Source organism: Micromys minutus, assembly GCF_963924665.1.
Source record: "Micromys minutus genome assembly, chromosome: 13".
In the NCBI taxonomy this organism is placed as follows: domain Eukaryota; kingdom Metazoa; phylum Chordata; class Mammalia; order Rodentia; family Muridae; genus Micromys; species Micromys minutus.
This window is the reverse complement of record NC_137982.1, coordinates 8,274,202-8,292,613: the sequence shown is the minus strand read 5'-3', so window position 1 is coordinate 8,292,613 and position 18,412 is coordinate 8,274,202. Positions and strand designations below refer to the sequence as shown.

The 18,412-nt window shown below is 52.3% G+C and overlaps 1 protein-coding gene across 7 annotated transcripts in view; it reads left to right on the top strand.

Moving 5' to 3' along the window:
- Positions 1-8,289: 8,289 nt before the first annotated feature.
- The window catches only part of DNM1 (dynamin 1), a gene marked incomplete at both ends in the record, with an annotated part of 42,738 nt that continues 32,615 nt past the window's right edge, over positions 8,290-18,412 (top strand). For all 7 annotated transcript variants that reach the window (XM_080927496.1, XM_080927499.1, XM_080927497.1 and 4 more), the window contains one exon: positions 8,290-8,450. In XM_080927496.1, the coding sequence (XP_080783622.1) occupies positions 8,290-8,450 (161 nt within the window). The remainder of the gene's footprint in view (positions 8,451-18,412) is intronic.

The window sequence follows — 18,412 nt, the reverse complement described above, 5'->3', positions numbered from 1 at the left end:
CTTGTTCCTGCCCCAGGTCGCGCCCAGCGCTGACTGTGACGACTGGCCGCACGGTGGCGCTAGGGACCGCAAGGACAAACCACTGCTGCTGCAGTCAGATGACTGCGCTAACCCGGGACTCTCCTGCGTGTACTGGGCTCAGGTGTGGAGGCTTCTCACCCCACTGGGACCTGCTTCGCAGTTGTCGGCGTTAATAGCGCTAAACGGCTCAACCTGCCCGGAGCGCGCTGGGATGGCGGCTGGGGTCTGCGTGTTTAGGAAGCTTGGATGGTGGGGCTTAATCATCCTTGAAGCATAAGGGTACCTAAGGGAGCTAGTGACAGGTCGGAAAACTTCCGTGAACCCAGGACATGGGAGGCAGAAGCAGGAGGATCGCTAGTTTCAGACTAGCCGGGGCTGCACAGCAAGATCTTGAGTAACAATAACAATGATAAAATAGTAATTATTATTATTGTTGTAAAGTTTAAAAACACACACACACACACAAAACGCACCCTAGCTTGGCTGGGCATAGTGGCCCCCCCGCCTATATAACCTTAACGCCTGAGGGACAGAGGCTACGGTAAGATCTCGAATTCAAATTCAAAGTCAGACTGGCCTAGTGAGACACTGCGGCAAATAAATAAATAAGCCGATAGATGATGCGCCCTGCTGGGAACACAGGCGCAGGTCGTGAAGGTGGAGTCAGGATCACCTAAGCCTTCTGGCTTTCAGGCCCCGAAGGACTGGGAGGGTCCTTTCCGCTGGTTTCTTGATCTGCAAAATAAGTGTCCCCTCCCGGGGGTGTGTGTGAAGACGACATTACATAATGCTTAGCACTGACGCCGGTACACAGCGAGCTTAGCTAGTTGCTAAAGTGAAAACACTAAAAATAATGCTGGTGCTGGGGAAGAAGGGAAGCCAGCAGGAGCTGACTGCGCATGCGCATCCTTCAAGGCCCGCAGCTGCTGAGGAGCCCTTATCAAAGTTCTTTAAACCCTTAGCCCTTTGACGGACTAACCCCCTTGCAGGACAGTAGTCCAGAAAAATGGCGAGAAAAGAGACTTTAGAAGCCAGGACGTTTGTTCCTGGAAACGTTATTTATAATAGCAGCCTGGAATGCAGTCAACTTCAGAGGGAAAAACTAAATAAGCCATGGTGCTTGCCTCTTAAATAAAAAGCGCATAGCCACTAGAAATTAGATTTTTCAAAAGATATTAAACATTGACAACACTGCATGGTGTGAACTCAGCAGGTTCCCAAACTCCGTATATATTATGGTCTGAGTTTTGTGGCGGGCAGGGATCACAGTGTGTGTGTAGTGGGCTCAAGAGGAGATATTACTTTTTTTTCTGTCTAATTTGTAATGATTGCTTTGGATGTCTTGATCATGGGGAGAGAGACTTTCTTCTTTTTTAATGTGTGTGATCTCTGGTTTTGAAGACAGCTGAGGTCGTGAGTAGGAATGCTCTGGATCAACTGTTTGGAGCTAATTATCTTTGATCAATTTCTTGCAGGCAGAATCCCTCTTGCCCCCAAAAGATTTTTTTTTGTTTGTTTGTTTTGGAAAGAAAAGACCTTCTTAGTGGAGACTGAAAAAAAAAAACCTTTGAAATCTCTTTCTTGCCTCTTAATTTTTTATTTTTATTACTAGTGTGTTTTGTGTGTATTGTGGGGGATATGTGTGCCATAGTGTGGGTGTAGAGGTCAGAGGTCAGAGCTGTGGGGTCTGTTCTCTATTTCCACCTTCACATGGGTTTTGGGGCATACAACTCAGGTCATTGGACTTTGTAGCGAATGTTGTTAATCAATGAGGTATACCTGGCCCCTTTGCCTCCATTGTGAAAAACCTCTTTATCAGAGAATAAATTCCTATACTCAGTGGATCTATGTCAACACCTGCTTAGTTCCAGGGACCAACCTGCTCTGTCTAGTTATGTCCAATGTACCCCGAAATAAAAAACTAAAGAAAACGCACCAATTCAAGATCCTGTCATTTTTTTTCCAGATTAAATATAGAATTTTGTTAAATCCCTCTCTGCGTCTAAAATCCAACCAGAAGTTTGACTGATGTTGCATGAAATGTGTTTTTGTTGGAGGTAAATTGTCCTTTTTGCTGTTTTGAATTTGTACATGTTTTGCACACATGTATGTCTATGCACACATACAAGAGGAGCCCACAGCGGTGCTGAATGCCTGGAACTGGAGTCACAGACAGTGGCGATTACCAAACTTGGCTCCTCTAGCAAAAAACAAGTGCTTGTAACTACTGAGCCACCTGTCCACACTTACCCTGGGCTTTTCCGGCCAGTGAGGTCCAGCCAGGCACAGAGCCTGGAGCCTGTGGTCGTAGCACTTGGGAGGCCGGAGACCAAGAATTGCTGTAAATTCAAAGCTGTCTTGGTCAGACAGGGCCACATAAACAAAACTTTTTTATTTTTGTTTGTTATTGTTGACGATGCTGATGGTGATAGTAATGGGTAGGGAATGTAATTCAACTACCAGAGTGCTTGTCTAGCATGCCCAAAGCCCTGGATTTTACCCCAGCACCTCAGAAAACCAAGTATTGTGGCATATGCTTGTAATCCCAGCACTTGGGAAGTGGAGGCAGAAGTGTGAGGTCATCTTTAGCTACTAGAGTTCAAGGCTAGCCTGGGCTACAAGAGACCCTGCTCAAAATACTGATGACCGTGATGACAGCAATAACGCCAGTGTATGGTTACTGAAGCCTCGAACTGCCTTAGTTTTTCAGATCCCCTCCCCCACCCGTACGATTTCCATAGTGGCTTCTGTCACTATTTCTAAGTGGCTATTGACCAATGCATCTTCATTTTGTAACCTGCTACCTCCCCAGTTCCCATTTCTGTCTCCAGTAATGTCATGTTGATGAATTGTCCCCATGTCCTTAGGGTCCAGCTCGTGACACCTGTCAGGTGAACGTGAATGAATGTAGGAATCCAGTACATGAATCCAATCACCTCCCTCTGCCCCAGCTGAGTGCCTCCAGGCAGCTCTTCCTCACTTGACATTCACACCCATCCTCCTGTAGAGTCCGAGGCAGGCATCTAGCACAGCATACCAACACAGACAAGGTGGGCCTGCCACCTGCCACCCCAGCTCAGAACTCCTGGGAACCAATTGTGCTCGGCAGAAGCTCCAGGCTAGGTAGGTGGCAGAGCGGTTGTGAGACCCTGTGTTTATCACGTGACCTTCCCAGTGGCTGCCGCCCACCTTTGCCTCTTCCTATAAATAAACACACACACACACACACACACACACACACAGAGAGAGAGAGAGAGAGAGAGAGAGAGAGAGAGAGAGGTGGGAAAGAGCTGGAGGAGCACAGCTTGGTGTCTGTCCTCCATCCCTACATCCTGGAGCGAGCATCTTCTGACTGAGGGCCTGCTGGACACAACTGACTTGTGAGTGACAGCCTCTCCCACCACACCTTGTCATCACATCCAGCCACACCCCCTGCCACCTCCTTAAGACTCTAGAGTTACTTTAGAGAGTGGGCACAGGCCTGCTTACAGCTGTGCTAATGGCTGCTTCATTGGTTCTCAACCCAAATTTGCCCCATTGCCTCCGGATCCTGAAATTCAGGGATTTTCTTATCCACTCCAGTTAGGAAGCTCCCAGAGGTAAAGTGGCTTGCTCCAAGTCATCATCAGGCCAGAAAGCGGTATGTGGAGAAGGGACAGAGACACCAGACTGCTGGCTCAACATTGCCATCATCCTCCCCCAGGCTCATGGGGAGCACCTCCCCATGCAAGCCATCAGGCTCCTCTCAGGCTCATGGGGAGCACCTCCCCATGCAAGCCATCAGGCTCCTCTCAGGCTCATGGGGAGCACCTCCCCATGCAAGCCATCAGGCTCCTCTCAGGCTCATGGGGAGCACCTCCCCATGCAAGCCATCAGGCTCCTCTCAGGCTCATGGGGAGCACCTCCCTACAGGATAGAACCAGGTAAATGCAGACACCTAGAATAGCAACTCCCCCAACCTCTGAGAATGCCTGTGTATCCAGTCCAGTCCCCCAGCATGCCCCACCCTGGTCCAGGGGTTTCCCTTGCAGTGCCCCTGCCCTTGGTGCCTGTCTTAGTTTGGGTTTCTGTTGCTGTGAAGAGATGCCATGACCACAACTCTTATAAAAGAAAACCTCTAATTGCGGTTGGCTCAGGCTTATAGGTTTAGTGTGTTACTGTCATGGAGGGAAACATGGCAGTGCACGGGGAAGGGTGTTGCTGGAGAAGGAACCAAGACTTCTGCATCCAGATGCAGAACTGCAGGCAGCAGGAAGAGAAAGACACTGGGCCCTGCCTGAGCTTGCAACCCAAACCCATCCCTAGTAACACACTTCCTCCAACAAGGCCACACCTCCTGATCCTTGTCAAGTAGTGCCACTTTCTAATGGCCAAGCATCTGAATGGAAGAGCCTTCAGGGACCATTCATGTTCAGACCCCCACAGTGCCCTGCTCTATGAGCCCATCTGCTGTGCATGTCTGGTTCTCCCTGCAAGTCCCCACTGCAATCTGATGAACCTTACATCTTATTCACCTCTTCGCGGACCTCGCTGTGTCTTGCATGAGTTCTCACACCAAGTGCACGCTGATCCCTGTGTGTTGACAGAAACAAAATGAATGACAGACCCAAAGGGCCAGGCCTGGAGAAAGGTGAATGGCTGGATACAAGGAGCTGTTATCTGAAGACCACTGTTCCGATCCACTCCCGTGTTTCTCTTTATGGTATGATCAACAATATTGTCTGAACTCGGAACCTATGCATTTTTGGGGTGTGTGTGTGTGTGTGTGTGTGTGTGTGTGTGTGTGTGTGTGCGCGCGCGCGTCCATGAGTTTGTGAGGAAGTCAGCTCTTCTTTTCAAGTATGTGGACACTTGTAGTTAGTGTCTTTGTGTGCTGAGCCATCTCCCTGGCCCTCGAGTGGTTGGTTTTGTTTGTTTTATTTAGTTTTGTTTGCATCTGCTGTGCACACATCACAAGAGGTTGGTGTATATGGTTTTACGTGCACTCAAAATACATTTATTTAGCTAGGAAGTAGATCATTTGGTAAAGGGCTGGCCTTAGAAGGATAAGGACCAGAGTTGGGACCCCCAGAACATGTACAAAAAGCCAAAGATGATGCACATGCTTGCGATTCCAGTGCAGAGGAAGCGGAAAGAGGAGGACCTTGGGTCAGGGTGGTCCGTCAGCAGTACTTACGAGATGAGTCCCAGGCCAATGAGAGATCCCACTTGAAAACCAAGGTGGCCGGCAGATGATACCATTCGACTTTCTCCTCTAGCCTCTGCCCCCCCCACACACACCAAAAATACATAGATTCCCAGGACAGACCACGTGCATGTTGTCAGTCACACCAACCTCCACCGGCAGCTTGACTGTCACTTCTTGGCTTTGTGATCTTGGACACATTCCTCAGTAGCCATTGCGTGTCTCATTCTCCTTGTCTGTCACAGCAAGCGACTAAACGGCCTGAGACGGAGCCAATGGACATACCTAACATAGCCACTGGCTGGAAGGAACAGCTTAGGGTTATGTTTCTCTTAATGACTGGGCTCCACGGTGGTCAAACATCTGGAGCTCAGCATAGCATTCTCCCTTCTGAGTTCAAAGCAAGAGGGCCAAAGCCCCTTTGAGAGCTCTCATTTGGTGGAGGTACTGACCATCAGAATACTCAGCTTGGGAATCTCTCTGTGGAAGCCCTCTTCTAGACTCTTTGGAGCTATGTCGAAGGTATGTCAGGTGGGTTTGTTTATGGATTCACACCAGTATGAAATTCCCTTTGCCCACAGCATCACCCTCTTCCACACCCCAACTTCAGTGTGCCCTCTAGGAGAGGACTTGGTCCCTGTGACAGTCAAGTTGTGACCCACAATGTCTTCCTGACTGAGGCTTGGAGTTCCGCATTTCTCACCAACTCCCCAGCAGGTCCCAGTGGTTCTGGGATCAAGTATGGCAGGGAGTTTAGAGCAATCCAATTTTGTATAGAAGGTAGACCACAGAGTAAGTTCTCAGCTGTAATGTTGATCCATTGATGGGAAGACAGCCCCGAGGCTTTCAAACACTTCTGGACATAAGTTTTACTGTGAGGAAGTCAGTTATTGTGTTTATGGAGAAAACCATAACACTTAATCATGGCAGGAGAGATGTCATGACTTTCCCAGGGTGGAACCCATGCATTGCGTGCTGATCCCTATGCGGTCCCCAAATGTGGGGAACTCAACTGCACAATTTGTAGCAGTGGAAGGCTATATTTACTCTTTCCCTTGGAAAAGAAAAGGAAGAAAGAATAAGAAAAAAAATAACAAAAGCCCAGTTGTAGTGGTCCAGACAGACATCTTCAAACCAGCCTAAATTGGTGGTGCTGGTCATCTTGGCTCACATCCCTGCCCTCTCTGGTCCTCAGGATAATAACAGGTTGGCTAAGAACATCTGGATATAGATATATATCTAGATAGAGATAGAGATTTAAGAACAGCTTAATATCTCTAGATGAGGGGTATTAAGGCTGGTGTTTCAGCTGCCTGGACTTGGGGTGTGGTTGGCATGGTTGTTAGTGAGGGTCAGTGCACACTAGGTCTGGGCTGGGCCCTACATAGCCATTCTATCTTGTCATTGTACCTACTGTACAGATTAGATAACTAAGACCCAGAAATGACAGAGCAGAAGGTCCAGGTGGTTCTCCCCTAACTGAAAAATCCCTTCTCACTGGGCTCCTGGTCCACCCACTTCTAGTCTCTGCTCCAGCATTACCATCCTGTATCCCTTAACAACACAAGCCCCGCCCCTGCCCTCTCCCTGCTCATCACCTCCAGAGTCATATTTATTGGCTTAGTTGCATATGGCTCCCTTCCCGCTTGTCTTTGAGCCACTTGTAAGTAAGGATCATTCTCACCGCTTTGTCTCTGGGCTCTGGCATTTGCCCGCCTGCTCTAGGACCACACATTCAGTGAGTGAAAAAGATGAAGTCATGGGGCTGGAGAGATGGCTTAGTGGTTAAGAGCACTGACTGCTCTTCCCGAAGTCCTGAGTTCAAATCCCAGCAACCACATGGTGGCTCACAACCATCTGTATTAAGATCTGACACCCTCTTCTGGTGTGTCTGAAGATAGATACAGTGTACTTATACATAATAAATAAATAAATAAATGAAATCTTTAATCCCTGGGACGCTTCCGAGTCTCAGAACATAGACATGACCCTCCCTTTCTTGGCTTCCTTGTCCGGAGTTCCAACTAAGTCCTTCTTGATGCAAAAGTGGGTAGATGAACCTCGTACCCAACGATCTGCCTGTGTGAAAAGGGAAGGCAAAATGGGCGCAAGAGCCCTTAGTTTGAATCACATCTGCCATCCTCTTGGAGCCCTAGAGTTTAAGACAAGAACTTTCGCCTCTTCTAGGTGTCAGGAACTTTGCACTTCCTGTCCACCCCACCAGGGTGCTTTCCCCCTATTTGTGTGGCAGGCCCCTTCTTATCACTAACGTTCCCTTTCAAAAGTCACTTCATTGGCAAACCCTTGACTCCTTCCAGCTAATGTGACTTTCCAACACCTCTTGGTTTCCTCTGTTTCTTTTAGTACAAACGATCTTCTGTGTCCTATCTGTCCCACCACCTGTAAGATCTCTGAGTGCGGGTCCTTAACCGTTCTGCATAGCGTTGTATCTGTAAGCTTGGGGATGGGCCTAGCTTATCGTGGGTTCCTGGTAATTCGTTGAATTAATGGTTTTTCTTTCTTCCTCCTAGAACCAGAAACACCAAGGCCCCAAGATAGGAAGGAATATGCTGCAGATTTTTGATTAGTGTTAGAACCTGGACTAGAAAGCATCAAAAGCTAAATGGACTAGGGCTGACTTTGGTCAGCTGACTGAACCATGGGGGTGCCAGATCTTCCCTCTAAGGCCTCAGTTTCTCCACTGGAAATAACTGCTGAAATAAAGCGATCATGACCACCATATACTAGCCCATTTATAGAGCTAGAACCTCTAGCCATCACCAAAAATATTATCTTCAGTGCAGCATCCGTATCCCAGAAACAGAAGTCTCCGCAAAAGCCGCAGAAGGAGGAAACTACAACACCCATGGGGCCCCGCGCTGCGTCTGCGCATAGTGACCAGTCCGTGAGTCCCTGAGCGCCATCTAGTGGCGGCCTGGAGAAGCGCTCCGCTCGGATCCCCGAGGGGCGGGGGACCCACGGCGCACGCAGTCGGGATATTCGGCTGCAGCCGGGAAGCCGGGGGCCAAGAGCCGGAGAAGGAGCGGCGGCCGGGATCGCAGCCCGCCGGGCCTGCCGCAACCATGGGCAACCGCGGCATGGAAGACCTCATTCCGCTGGTTAACCGATTACAGGACGCCTTCTCCGCCATCGGCCAGAACGCGGACCTCGACCTGCCGCAGATCGCCGTGGTTGGCGGCCAGAGCGCCGGCAAGAGCTCGGTGCTGGAGAATTTCGTGGGCAGGTAGGAGCGGCGCGGACACCCGCGCCCCGATGCCTCGGGTCCCCGCCTCGGGCTCCGACGGTCTGGGAGCTGCTCTGGAGGACCGAGCGCCCCCGCCCCCCACTTAAGACCTAGGGTCCGCAGCGCCCCCGCCAGCCCGCGGGCATCAGTGGAGTACCCCGCTCACGCCCCCTCCTTCACCCCATCGTCTGCAGGGCGACCCCGGCAGAGGGCTGTCCTTGATCTCCAGTACCCGCACGGAGGGGGCCGCATTACTCAGCGCCTCGCTGGGAGCTGACAGCTCCCGGAGGGCAGTGGCCCCTTCCTGGGCTCCTTGAAACCGGCTCTGACCCCGTGGGAATTCTTGGTCGTGACAGGGGACAGCCCCCTCCCCCAGTCCCTAGAAAAGGACACAACCCCATAGGCATCGGGGACCAGGCACAATCCCCCCTCCCGCACACGCACACAGCGCACACGCGCGCGCGCGCAGACACACACACACACACACACACACACACACACACCTCTGCAGCTCCCGCCGCCATCCGTGCGCAGCGCGGCGGAGGGGGTGGCGCGGGCTGCGGTGCGAGGAAAGGAGCGGGGCGTGAGGGGGGGGGGAGAAGTGGCCTGTGAGCCTCTTCGGAGCAGCCCGCCCCTGGCTTCGCGAACCCTTGGGAAGGGGACGCTTGTCAGCGTCCTCCTCCCCTGGCCTGGCAGAAGGGTTGTGATGGAGAGAAAAGGCGGCAGAGGGCAGAGATGACTAAGTCCAGGAGGCAGGATGGCGGGAGGGGGGTGGTGAGCCATTGCAGAGCCTAATCCTCCTCTGGCCTCTGATCCCACAAGGCTCTGGGAAGTCCAGGTGGCAGAGTGGAAGGGAGCCTTAGAGACAAAGGGTCTTGGACTTAGGGGGACAGGCAGGGTCATGACCTTCTGCTTCATCCCCCAGGCTCCCTTGGAGCAAGGGGAGACAAAGGTGGCATTTCTGGTTCTTAGAAAGAGCAGATCATTCTATGAACTCGGCTGCAGGCCTGGAAAGGGGCTGTCAGTCCCGCAGAGGAGGCAGGAGCGTTAACCCTGACCCCTCACCTGGGAGGTTCGAGCTCTCGTCTTTCTAGAAAGTCTTGCTTTCTTGCAATGACCTTCATAGCTAAGGAGAAGGCAGGCATGAGGGAAACAGCGGCCCCTCCTTCCAGAGGAACAAGCATTCTGTGTGGTGACAGCTGGGTCTAAGCCAGGTGCTGCTGGAAAACCTTGGACAAGTCACTTGACTTTACCAAACCTCAGTGTGGTATGGACAGGCTGGAGGGCTGATGCCACCACTTACATGTCCTGGGAAGCCACCGCAAACGCACCAGGAAGTTGGGGGGGCACCTGAGCAGAACCATGCAGGCATGAGATGTAGACACGCCACCGTGGAAGGAGCTCTGTCCATCTTGTCAGCAGAGAGGAGCAGCTGTCTCTGGATCATGTGACCCCATAGCTGCAGATAAAGCAAGGAACCATATAGATGAACCCATTCCCTGGGGTTCAGCAGCAAGGGCTGTTGGGGGTGGAGGTACCCCAAAGACAGGGGCGTGGAAGGGTACCCAGCACTTCACAGTGTATAAACCACATCCTCATCTCCCGTCCTCTGAGCATCTGCTGGACCATGTGCTCCAGTCAGGGGGGCGCAGACTGGAGCCCCTCCCTGCCTTGCCATAGCCCCTGTGAGGCAGACACAGTGCTGTCCACCCGACAGATGGGCAACTGAACTTAATACTTTTTCTCAAGGTCACATGTTCCCAAAGGGAACCTGGCAGACTCCATCTTGATCCTGCATTGGTCCTGGGGACAGATTGGAGTGTAGACATCTGGGTTCCCATCTGTAGGATGGGAGCCCCGGAAATTCGCCTGGACCTCCTAAACTGGTACAAAAGCCATTCACTAAGCCCGTGGAAAAGAGTCCTTGAGACACTGGAGAGTCTGTGAGGCTGGAACCTGCCCGTGACGCTTTTGCCCAGTGCAGCGTCTAGCCCAGACCGCAGCGATAGATAGTCTCAGCTGCCGACCTGTCGAGAGGCCACAGCTCTCGAAGGACATGGACGAGTGTCCAGATGCAGTCTGGGACACAGGAAGAGGACAGCTCCCAAATCTGAGGAGCAAGTGGGAAGCAGCGCCCACCCTTAAAAGCTAGAGAAGAAGCCGCCAAATGAGCAGCAAATGAGGCTAGGGGTGCACTCAGGTCCCAGCCAGCCCGACCCGTGCCCTCATGCCCTAGAGGCTTCCTGACCTCTCCGCCTAGCTCTAGGTCCCCAGACCTGTGAACATGGTAACAACAGCTCTTTCTCCTGAGGCTTTCAGAGCACCAAACCCCCATGGAGAGGAAGTGGGAAACTCCCTGGAGAAAACAAGCCAATCCAGGCCAGGCAGGCTCCCGGGTATCCAGGAGGACTTGGTATCGGCTCTGCCATGGAGGTGACCCAGCAGCTGTCTGGGACCCTGCTAGGTCTCGTTTGAGTCTATGCTGTTCCTTTCCCTTCCCTTTACAGGTGAGGGAAACTGAGGTCAGTTTTTCAGTCTTTTAGCAGTTCTTGTAGGGTCCACGGCGGTCATACCAGAGAGTCTTTGGTGAAGCTGTGCATTCCAGAGAGAGAATCTGAGACCCCTGGAAGCTGGGCTGCTTTCCACATAGAAGGTCTTAGAGGAAGGTCTCACCTAGGAGAACCAAGCAGTGCCTAGTTGTGTGAGAAACTGGGGGTGGGGGATCCCAGGCCAGGGAACAGCAAGTGCAAAGGGCCTGGGACAGGAAAGAATCAGTTTGAGACCCAAACAGGCACCACTACCTCTATGCGTGAGCCCTCGGGCCATGGTGAGGTGACTGGACAAAAGCCAGGACCAAGGATACGCCTCCAGGGATGTCACAGAATGTGGGCTTAGATCTGTCTGGGGCCAGGTCCCACTAGCTGATAGGCAGGAGAGGGAGTGGGAGAGGCTGAATCAAAGGTGACTTCAGGGTCAGGGGTGATGGCTTCAGTGCCATCAGGAGACCCTGGGAAGTGACCTTAGGGGCCAGTGGGGTGGTGCACAGGTTATAGGCAGCGAGGACTCAGTCTTGAGCACATTTACTGAGCCAAGGATGCCCTAGGCAGCTCCTGGCGGTGGTGAGGAGCTGGGGTTGGGGACACAGGAGATATAAATTTGGAAACTGTTGGTGTAGACTTGGGACTTAGTCCCGAGAGAACGGGTGAGATCATACAGCGTAGTGCAGCTGAAGGAGTGTCTGTGGACCCCAAGACTCTCTAGCATGTCCTGAACAGATGGCCGGTACCTTCAGTGCTCTCTGATCCACTGTGGGGCCGCCTACAAGCCCTCTCTCCCAGCATTCCTACAGGGTAGCAGGTCAGGTAAGCATTTACTTTTTGCTAAGAGCTGGGGGTTAGGGGAGAAATGATAGGAAATAGACAACCACAACAACCCCGTGTATTTTTCTCTATCCCTGGCTATCTGCCATTTTCACATCTGTAAAATGGGTACAGTAACGGCATGTCCTCTGTGAGACTTTGTTGAGTGTCGAGAAAACACAGTTATAGTGAGGATGTGTCTTCTCGGTCCAGGTGGGACAGGGGTGGGAAGCAAGCCCATCAGTCAGCGAGAGGTAGATGATTGCTTCCCATTCCACAGGCTTGGCCTCCAGTGACCTTCTCTGCACTGGACCTCACTTTCCTGTGGCAAACTGCCCACTCTCATTGTTAAATCCGTGCTCTTTCTGATCACCAGTGAGCCCATTTCTCAGAGTTGGAGACTGAGACTGAAGAAAGTGAGGGGATGTAACAGACACTGGAGACAGGGGGTTCCTTGCCTGGGATGGGCAGAGAGAAGGGACATATCCTGGGCTTGCCCTGAGGAAGTGACGTCAAGGCTGACCTAGATTAACAGTAGAGAAGACAGAGAAGCTGGAGGAAGACAGATCCATGCAGGTATGGGGAGAGCCAGTCTGAAGGGGCCAGTCACCAACTCCAACCCTGTGGTCGTTTGCTGCCTCTGGTCTGCCGGGAATTCTCAGTTGAGACTGGCCTCAGCCAGAGGACATCTCCCTCCATCCCGGTGGCCCAGGGAGCTAAGGATGAAAGGTGACCCTGGCAGATGGCATTTGATCCCGGCGCCAGGAGAGTGGAATTTTCCCAGCTTGGTTTGGGTCAGAGGCTCCTCGGATAGGGGTCTCCACGAGGACATCGGTACAGGAAGCCAGGTGTGGGCATAGCGTTGTCAGGCGTCATGGGAACAAGCTGGAGGCCCACGTACCACATGTCTAAGGATGGCTGTTATAAATCAGGGCGAGGAGCTGCTGAAGGCGGTACAGTCTGCCCTTGGCAAGCCCACCTCTAGTGGGGACAGATGGCCCCTCTCTCAGGCTGCCCTGTCCCCTCTCATCTTGACTTGTACCACAAAGCCCTCCCACAGTCACAGGTAAACATCCTGTCATAGCATCTATAGCTCCAGACAGGACCTCTCTCTTGGCAGCCCCTAAAATGGGGGCCATTTCCCCCTGGACCCTGGAGACCTTATCCACAGGCATAATGCCACTCAAGATTGGGATGGGGGACCCTGCTTTCCATGCCTAAGGACAGCTCTGATTATCGTCTTTGCAGACTCAATAACCAGTGGCAGGGAAAGTTAGCTATCATTTCAGGCTTTCAGAGTAGCTCAGAGAAGGTAGTGACCCAGCCTGAAGTCGCACAGCAATTGAATCAAAGACAGGAAAACTACCAGGTCTCCTGCTTCTAGGCCAGACACTCCACACCTGCCCATCTATTCAGCCCCAGCTCCATCTTCCCTCTGGGTGTCCCTGTGACTCTTTCCTCCTTCCGAGATACAAGTCTGAGGACCAAGCAAGCTTAGGAGAAGAGCTAGCTCTCTAGGGACTTGGAATTTCTACAGGCAAGAAAGAAAATGGCCAATTAATCTTGAACAGTGCTTACAGCAGATTCCGATGTGGTAGATGCCCAGTGACCTGGACAGAGACCCCAGGACCAACCTCCTCACCCAACACATTCAGCATTTGGTCCCTGAGCCTCACAAAGCCAGCCACAACTGCAGCCACCGCAGCTGCCACCTCTGACTCCTGCTCTAGTCTCGCCTACCAGCAGGGAACTCTATAGACCTCTCTTCAGTCTAGTCTCCTCTATCCTAAACCTTCTCTGGGCCCTGAACCCCAGATCTCCAGTTGAGCCCCGCTGGCCTGAACACCTTCAGCTAGCACACGCTGGCCGGGGAAATGGGTTGGGGGTCTCTCTAACAGTTTTTCTGCTCTGCTCTCGCTTTCCCCACTGGCTCCGGCCTCCAAGTCTCATCCGCCAGCACCTCCTCTGGATGCCCTCCCTGATGCCCTGGCTCCTTGTCCTGGGCCTGTTCCATGTGCAGGGTAGGGCTCTGTTTTCCCCTTAAAGCGCGGAAGACAGGTGGCTGGGGGCGCCTGGAGAGAGCATCGGTTTAGCATCTCTTTGTGCTCCTCAAGTGGGCTCTGTGCTCCTGCTCTTAGAGGGCAAGGTGACTGACTATACTGACTATAGCAAGATCTCAGAAGGTGAGAGACCCCAACACTCCAGCAGAGCACCGGAACAACGCCAGCTTTTGAGCGCCCCCAGTGGACAGTCTGAGTTAGGTCTCCCACAGCCCAGATTTGGGGGGGGGGGCGGCAGGGGGATGGGAATCATCTCAAGGGCCCTAGAACAGAGCTGCTGCGCTGAGTCCCATTTCACTGATGGATAAACTGAGGCTCTGAGCAGGAACATACTCCTGGGAGTGAAACTGGAGAGTTCTCCTCAAGCGTCCATAGCAGGGAAATATCAATCTGGAGGCATCTATACCAGGTATCTCAGGAGACACCTGAGTCTAGGTGAGGGTCATGTGACTTTTGCCCTCTGAGCTTCAATTTTTCTTTTCCCTGGGAGATGGGGAAACTGATCACACTGACATTAGCCATTCATAAGAACAGTCAGTCCAGATAATAGGTTCTCTCTCTCTGTCTCTCTCTCTCTGTCTCTCTCTCTCTCTCTCTCTCTCTCTCTCTCTCTCTCTCTCTCTCTCTCTCATTCTGGTGGTGGGTAGGAGTGAGATAGGGTTTCTCTGTGTGGCCCTGTCTGTCCTGGACTCTCTCTGTAGACCAAGCTGGCCTTGAACTTACAGAGATCCATCTTCCTCTGCTGGGATCAAAGGCATGCGCCACCACAGCAGGCCAAGATGATAGAGTCTCTCGCTGTGTGATTTATGCATCCTAAGACCCGCCTGTTTCAAGTCTCCAATTCGATGTCTTTTAGTGCCTTTACAGAGTTCTGCAACCATCATCAAAAACTAATTTTAGATATTTCTGTCACCCCCAGAAGAAATCTCAGAATGCTGCAGATTTCAGGGCTCCAGCAGAACCTGGCCAACAGTCAGCAGCCACTGGCTCTGGTGATGGCAGACAGTGGCTGTCTCCGGGCTGGGACAACAGTTGGGACTTACTTTATAAAACAGTTTATGTGTTTATGTATGTCTCGAATTCTTTTTTCAAGTGGAGGAAAAAAAAAAAAAAAAAAAAAAAAAACTCCCACCCCATTTCTGGGAGACAGAAATTCTCTGTGTATCCCTTGCTGTCCTGGAACTCATTTGGTAGCCCAGGCTAGCCTTCTATACCCAGTGACCCAGAGATTACCTACCTCTCTGCCTTCTCGAGTGCTAGGATTAAAGGTGTGTGACACCACTACAGGGCTAAAAATATCTTAATTTTTTAATCAGATGGGAAAAAAGGGAACTATTTCCATTTTGAAAATTATACATAACTTCCTAGTGTAATCAATACAGAGAGGTAGGAAAGGGGAGACTGGAGGGAGGGAGAGAGGAAGCATGCATAATGCATAGAAAGACAAAGGGTAAGGGAGGCTAGGTAGGGTGAGCATTGCTGTCAGGGGTCCCGCCCATCATCCTTGCACCATGACCCTGTACAACAGTTGTCTTCTTGTGACTCAGTGTCCTCTGCCGTCCCGTGAGCTGTAAGTGGGCATTGGGAGAAGTCTTCATCCAACCTCAATATGCTCGGCAGGGTGTCCGAGTGCCTGCTCACCCAGCGCTGGCACACAGAGGCAGGATCCCCCCCACCCAGTCTCTGCATTAGCACATGAAGGGAGGCCAAGGTTGATATTTACAAGCTGAAGCACACAGGCTGCCTAGGGCCTCCCAGGCCTCCTGGGGCCCAGGGAACAGAGAAGGACTTGTTGCCTGAGGCAGCCTCACCTACTCCTCTGTGTTTCTTGGCTGACAAAATCTCCACCCATCACTTGGGAGACCACCTCAGAGGTCGGGCCAGCCCTGTCTGGCACTTTCAGGAGCTCCACTTGCCCTTGAAATCCCTCTTGCTCTTCCAAACCACCCCTTCCTGTCCGGGCCAGGCTGGAAACCCACCTTCTACCTACCTTCTTCCCTGGCTGATGCTCCACGTGCTCTAACACTGTGGCTTGTCACCCCGGTAAGCCCAGGCCATCCACTGCACCAGTGTAGCAGCAGGCACAAAAAGGGATGGTTCCTCAGCCACAGCCCCAAAGTGGGAGCTCCCACGGTGCCAGACCTGTCTACTGCCGAGCCCAGGGAACAGAAGACAGGAGAATGGGGTCCCCTGTCCAAATAGACAATTTCTTGTCATCATTTGCTCCCAAGCAGGGTCAGGAAATCAGGCCGATTTGGCCACCAAGCCTCAGGTGCTGGGGTAGCAGTGGGGGGAGTCACTTTGGCACATGGCTACCGTGTTTCTTGCCTCTGTGGGTATGGGATGACAGTGCTGGTTTCGTGAGGAAGTAGGTGGTGCTGGAGGTCCTGAGAGGCGTGTGTTTGGTCCTGTCAGGTTTGAAGGTGTCTCTGCAGATGGCAAGGCCTCCCTGTGGAAGGACCATCTGCTCAAAATGAGCGGGAGAGCTGGCAGGCCACCAGCTGCCCTCCCATGCTGGGCTCAGCACTGGCCCGTGGTGCTGCTGAGCCTGCGCACTTTCCCTAGACACCTGCGCTGCTGTCCCCTAGGCCTAAACAGGAGGTGTGATGGTGGCTCTGACCGGAGGTTGAGTCAAAGATGCTGGCCCTTCACAGAAAGCCACAGTGTCCAGGTATCAGGAGAGCCACAAAGCAATTCCTTCTAGTGTCTCCAGAGGACCTATTATGTGTCAGGTTGTCTGCACATGGCGGGCTACTGGTCCTGTCTGTCGACCTGTGAGGCTTCCTGGGTCCTGTTCTTGTTCCCCATTACTGTGTGTCCTCATCCATCCTTGCCCTCTCTGGGCTTCAGTCCCATCTTCAGGACAGTATGAGGGCGTGGGGTGCCCTCTATTCCGCTGTTTTCCTTGCTTTCATCTTGCCTCTCATGGTGCCTTAGTCAGGATTCAGTACCCAAAGTGAGGCAGAGGTTTCTGTGGGGTTTCTGATTTCTTGCTGAAGTTTGGGAGTCCTCCTAGAGGAGACTGAAAACAAGGGACCCTTCTTTGTAGCCCCTGTGGTCTTCTTGTCCTGGGCATGGGCTCAGTCTTTTGGCTGAGAGGTACCACAAACCCTTTAACAACCATGTATAACCCATCCACCATAGCTGAGCATACATTCAGGATGAAGGAATGAGTCGAAGGGCACCAGGCAAGGGAAGGGCAGAGGTGGGATTTGAACCCACAGCCTATACCTGGCACTGCCTCTTAACCTCTAAGGCAGGCTGCAATTAAAGAAAACATGACAGTCAGTCACACAGGATCTGGTTGATGACTGTGGCCTATCCTTGGAGAGTCGAATCTAGCACAAGGAACCAGCATTTGTAACAAGTGACCTCATGGGTTCTGACTCAGGCTGAGTGGCCCTCTCTTAGAGAGCCTGGGCTCCTGACATCACCATGGGCCTCTGAGAGCTTGGTCTTGGCTTGTGCTGCTTATGGACTCCAGCTCTGAGGTGGCAGTGACTTGGCCCAGACCCTAAGCAGCCCTCAACCATCTCAGACAGAGATTGGGATCCCTACACTCTCCAGAGCCCTCCGCCCTCAGGCATACAGGGCTGGGTGGGCACAAGGAATAACTCCAGGGAAGGTCTACATCTCTGCATGGGGAGGGCTCTCTATGGGGAGCCCCATCCTTCCCAGCCCCTCCTGCAGTTTCCATGGCAACCACTGTTGCCATGGCTTTGCTTGGCAAGCAGCTGGTGAGGAAGAGGGTGGACCCGAGGCCCATACACCCACTAAAGCCACTGACGAAACAAATGTGCTACCTCCACAATCCTGGAGACCCCCCCAAACAGAGGAGTGACCCTCTCCCAAGGAGTCCCTGAGGAAAGGCTGGAAGATGAGGCAGGAAGTCCCGTAGGCTGGGACTCCCTCCCTTCTGGTCTGCCTGGCCAGCTTGGTCCTACCACAGGCTACATTGTTTACTTTCTGCCTCCACCGCACCAGGAGCGCCTTGGGTGGGGAGCTGGTGACTCATCTCTCATCCTCACGGCCCAGCACAGGGCCTGGCACAGATCACAGTCAATTCAATTATATAAAAAGCTAAATCTGGCTCCTTGGATGTAGGGGGTGGCACAGTGGGACGGAGGACATTTCTAGCCTCTGGGGTCCAAGAGACACTTGGGTTTGAATGCCAGACCTGGGGCTGGAGTATACAGTTTAATGGCAGAGTACTTGACTAACATGTAGGAGGGTCTGGGCTTGGAATCCGGCACAAACTAATAAGACAAAGCTCACAGCTCCGCTGTGTTACCTTGAGTGAGTCGCTACCCCACTCTGAGCCTCAGTCACTTCATCTATAAAGTGAGGATCTCTGTGAGAGTCTCGTTTGATGACGTGGGGATTCCCTTAGAATGCATTGAATCCCTCATGAATACTGAGCCCTAGGCTGGCACAGTATCCAGTAGTAGGCAGAAAGTACCAGCCCTGCCCTCTTGCATATTATTAGTATGGCAAGAAGGAAATGTATTTCCCTGGTACCTAGAAAGGATTCATGCATGCCAAG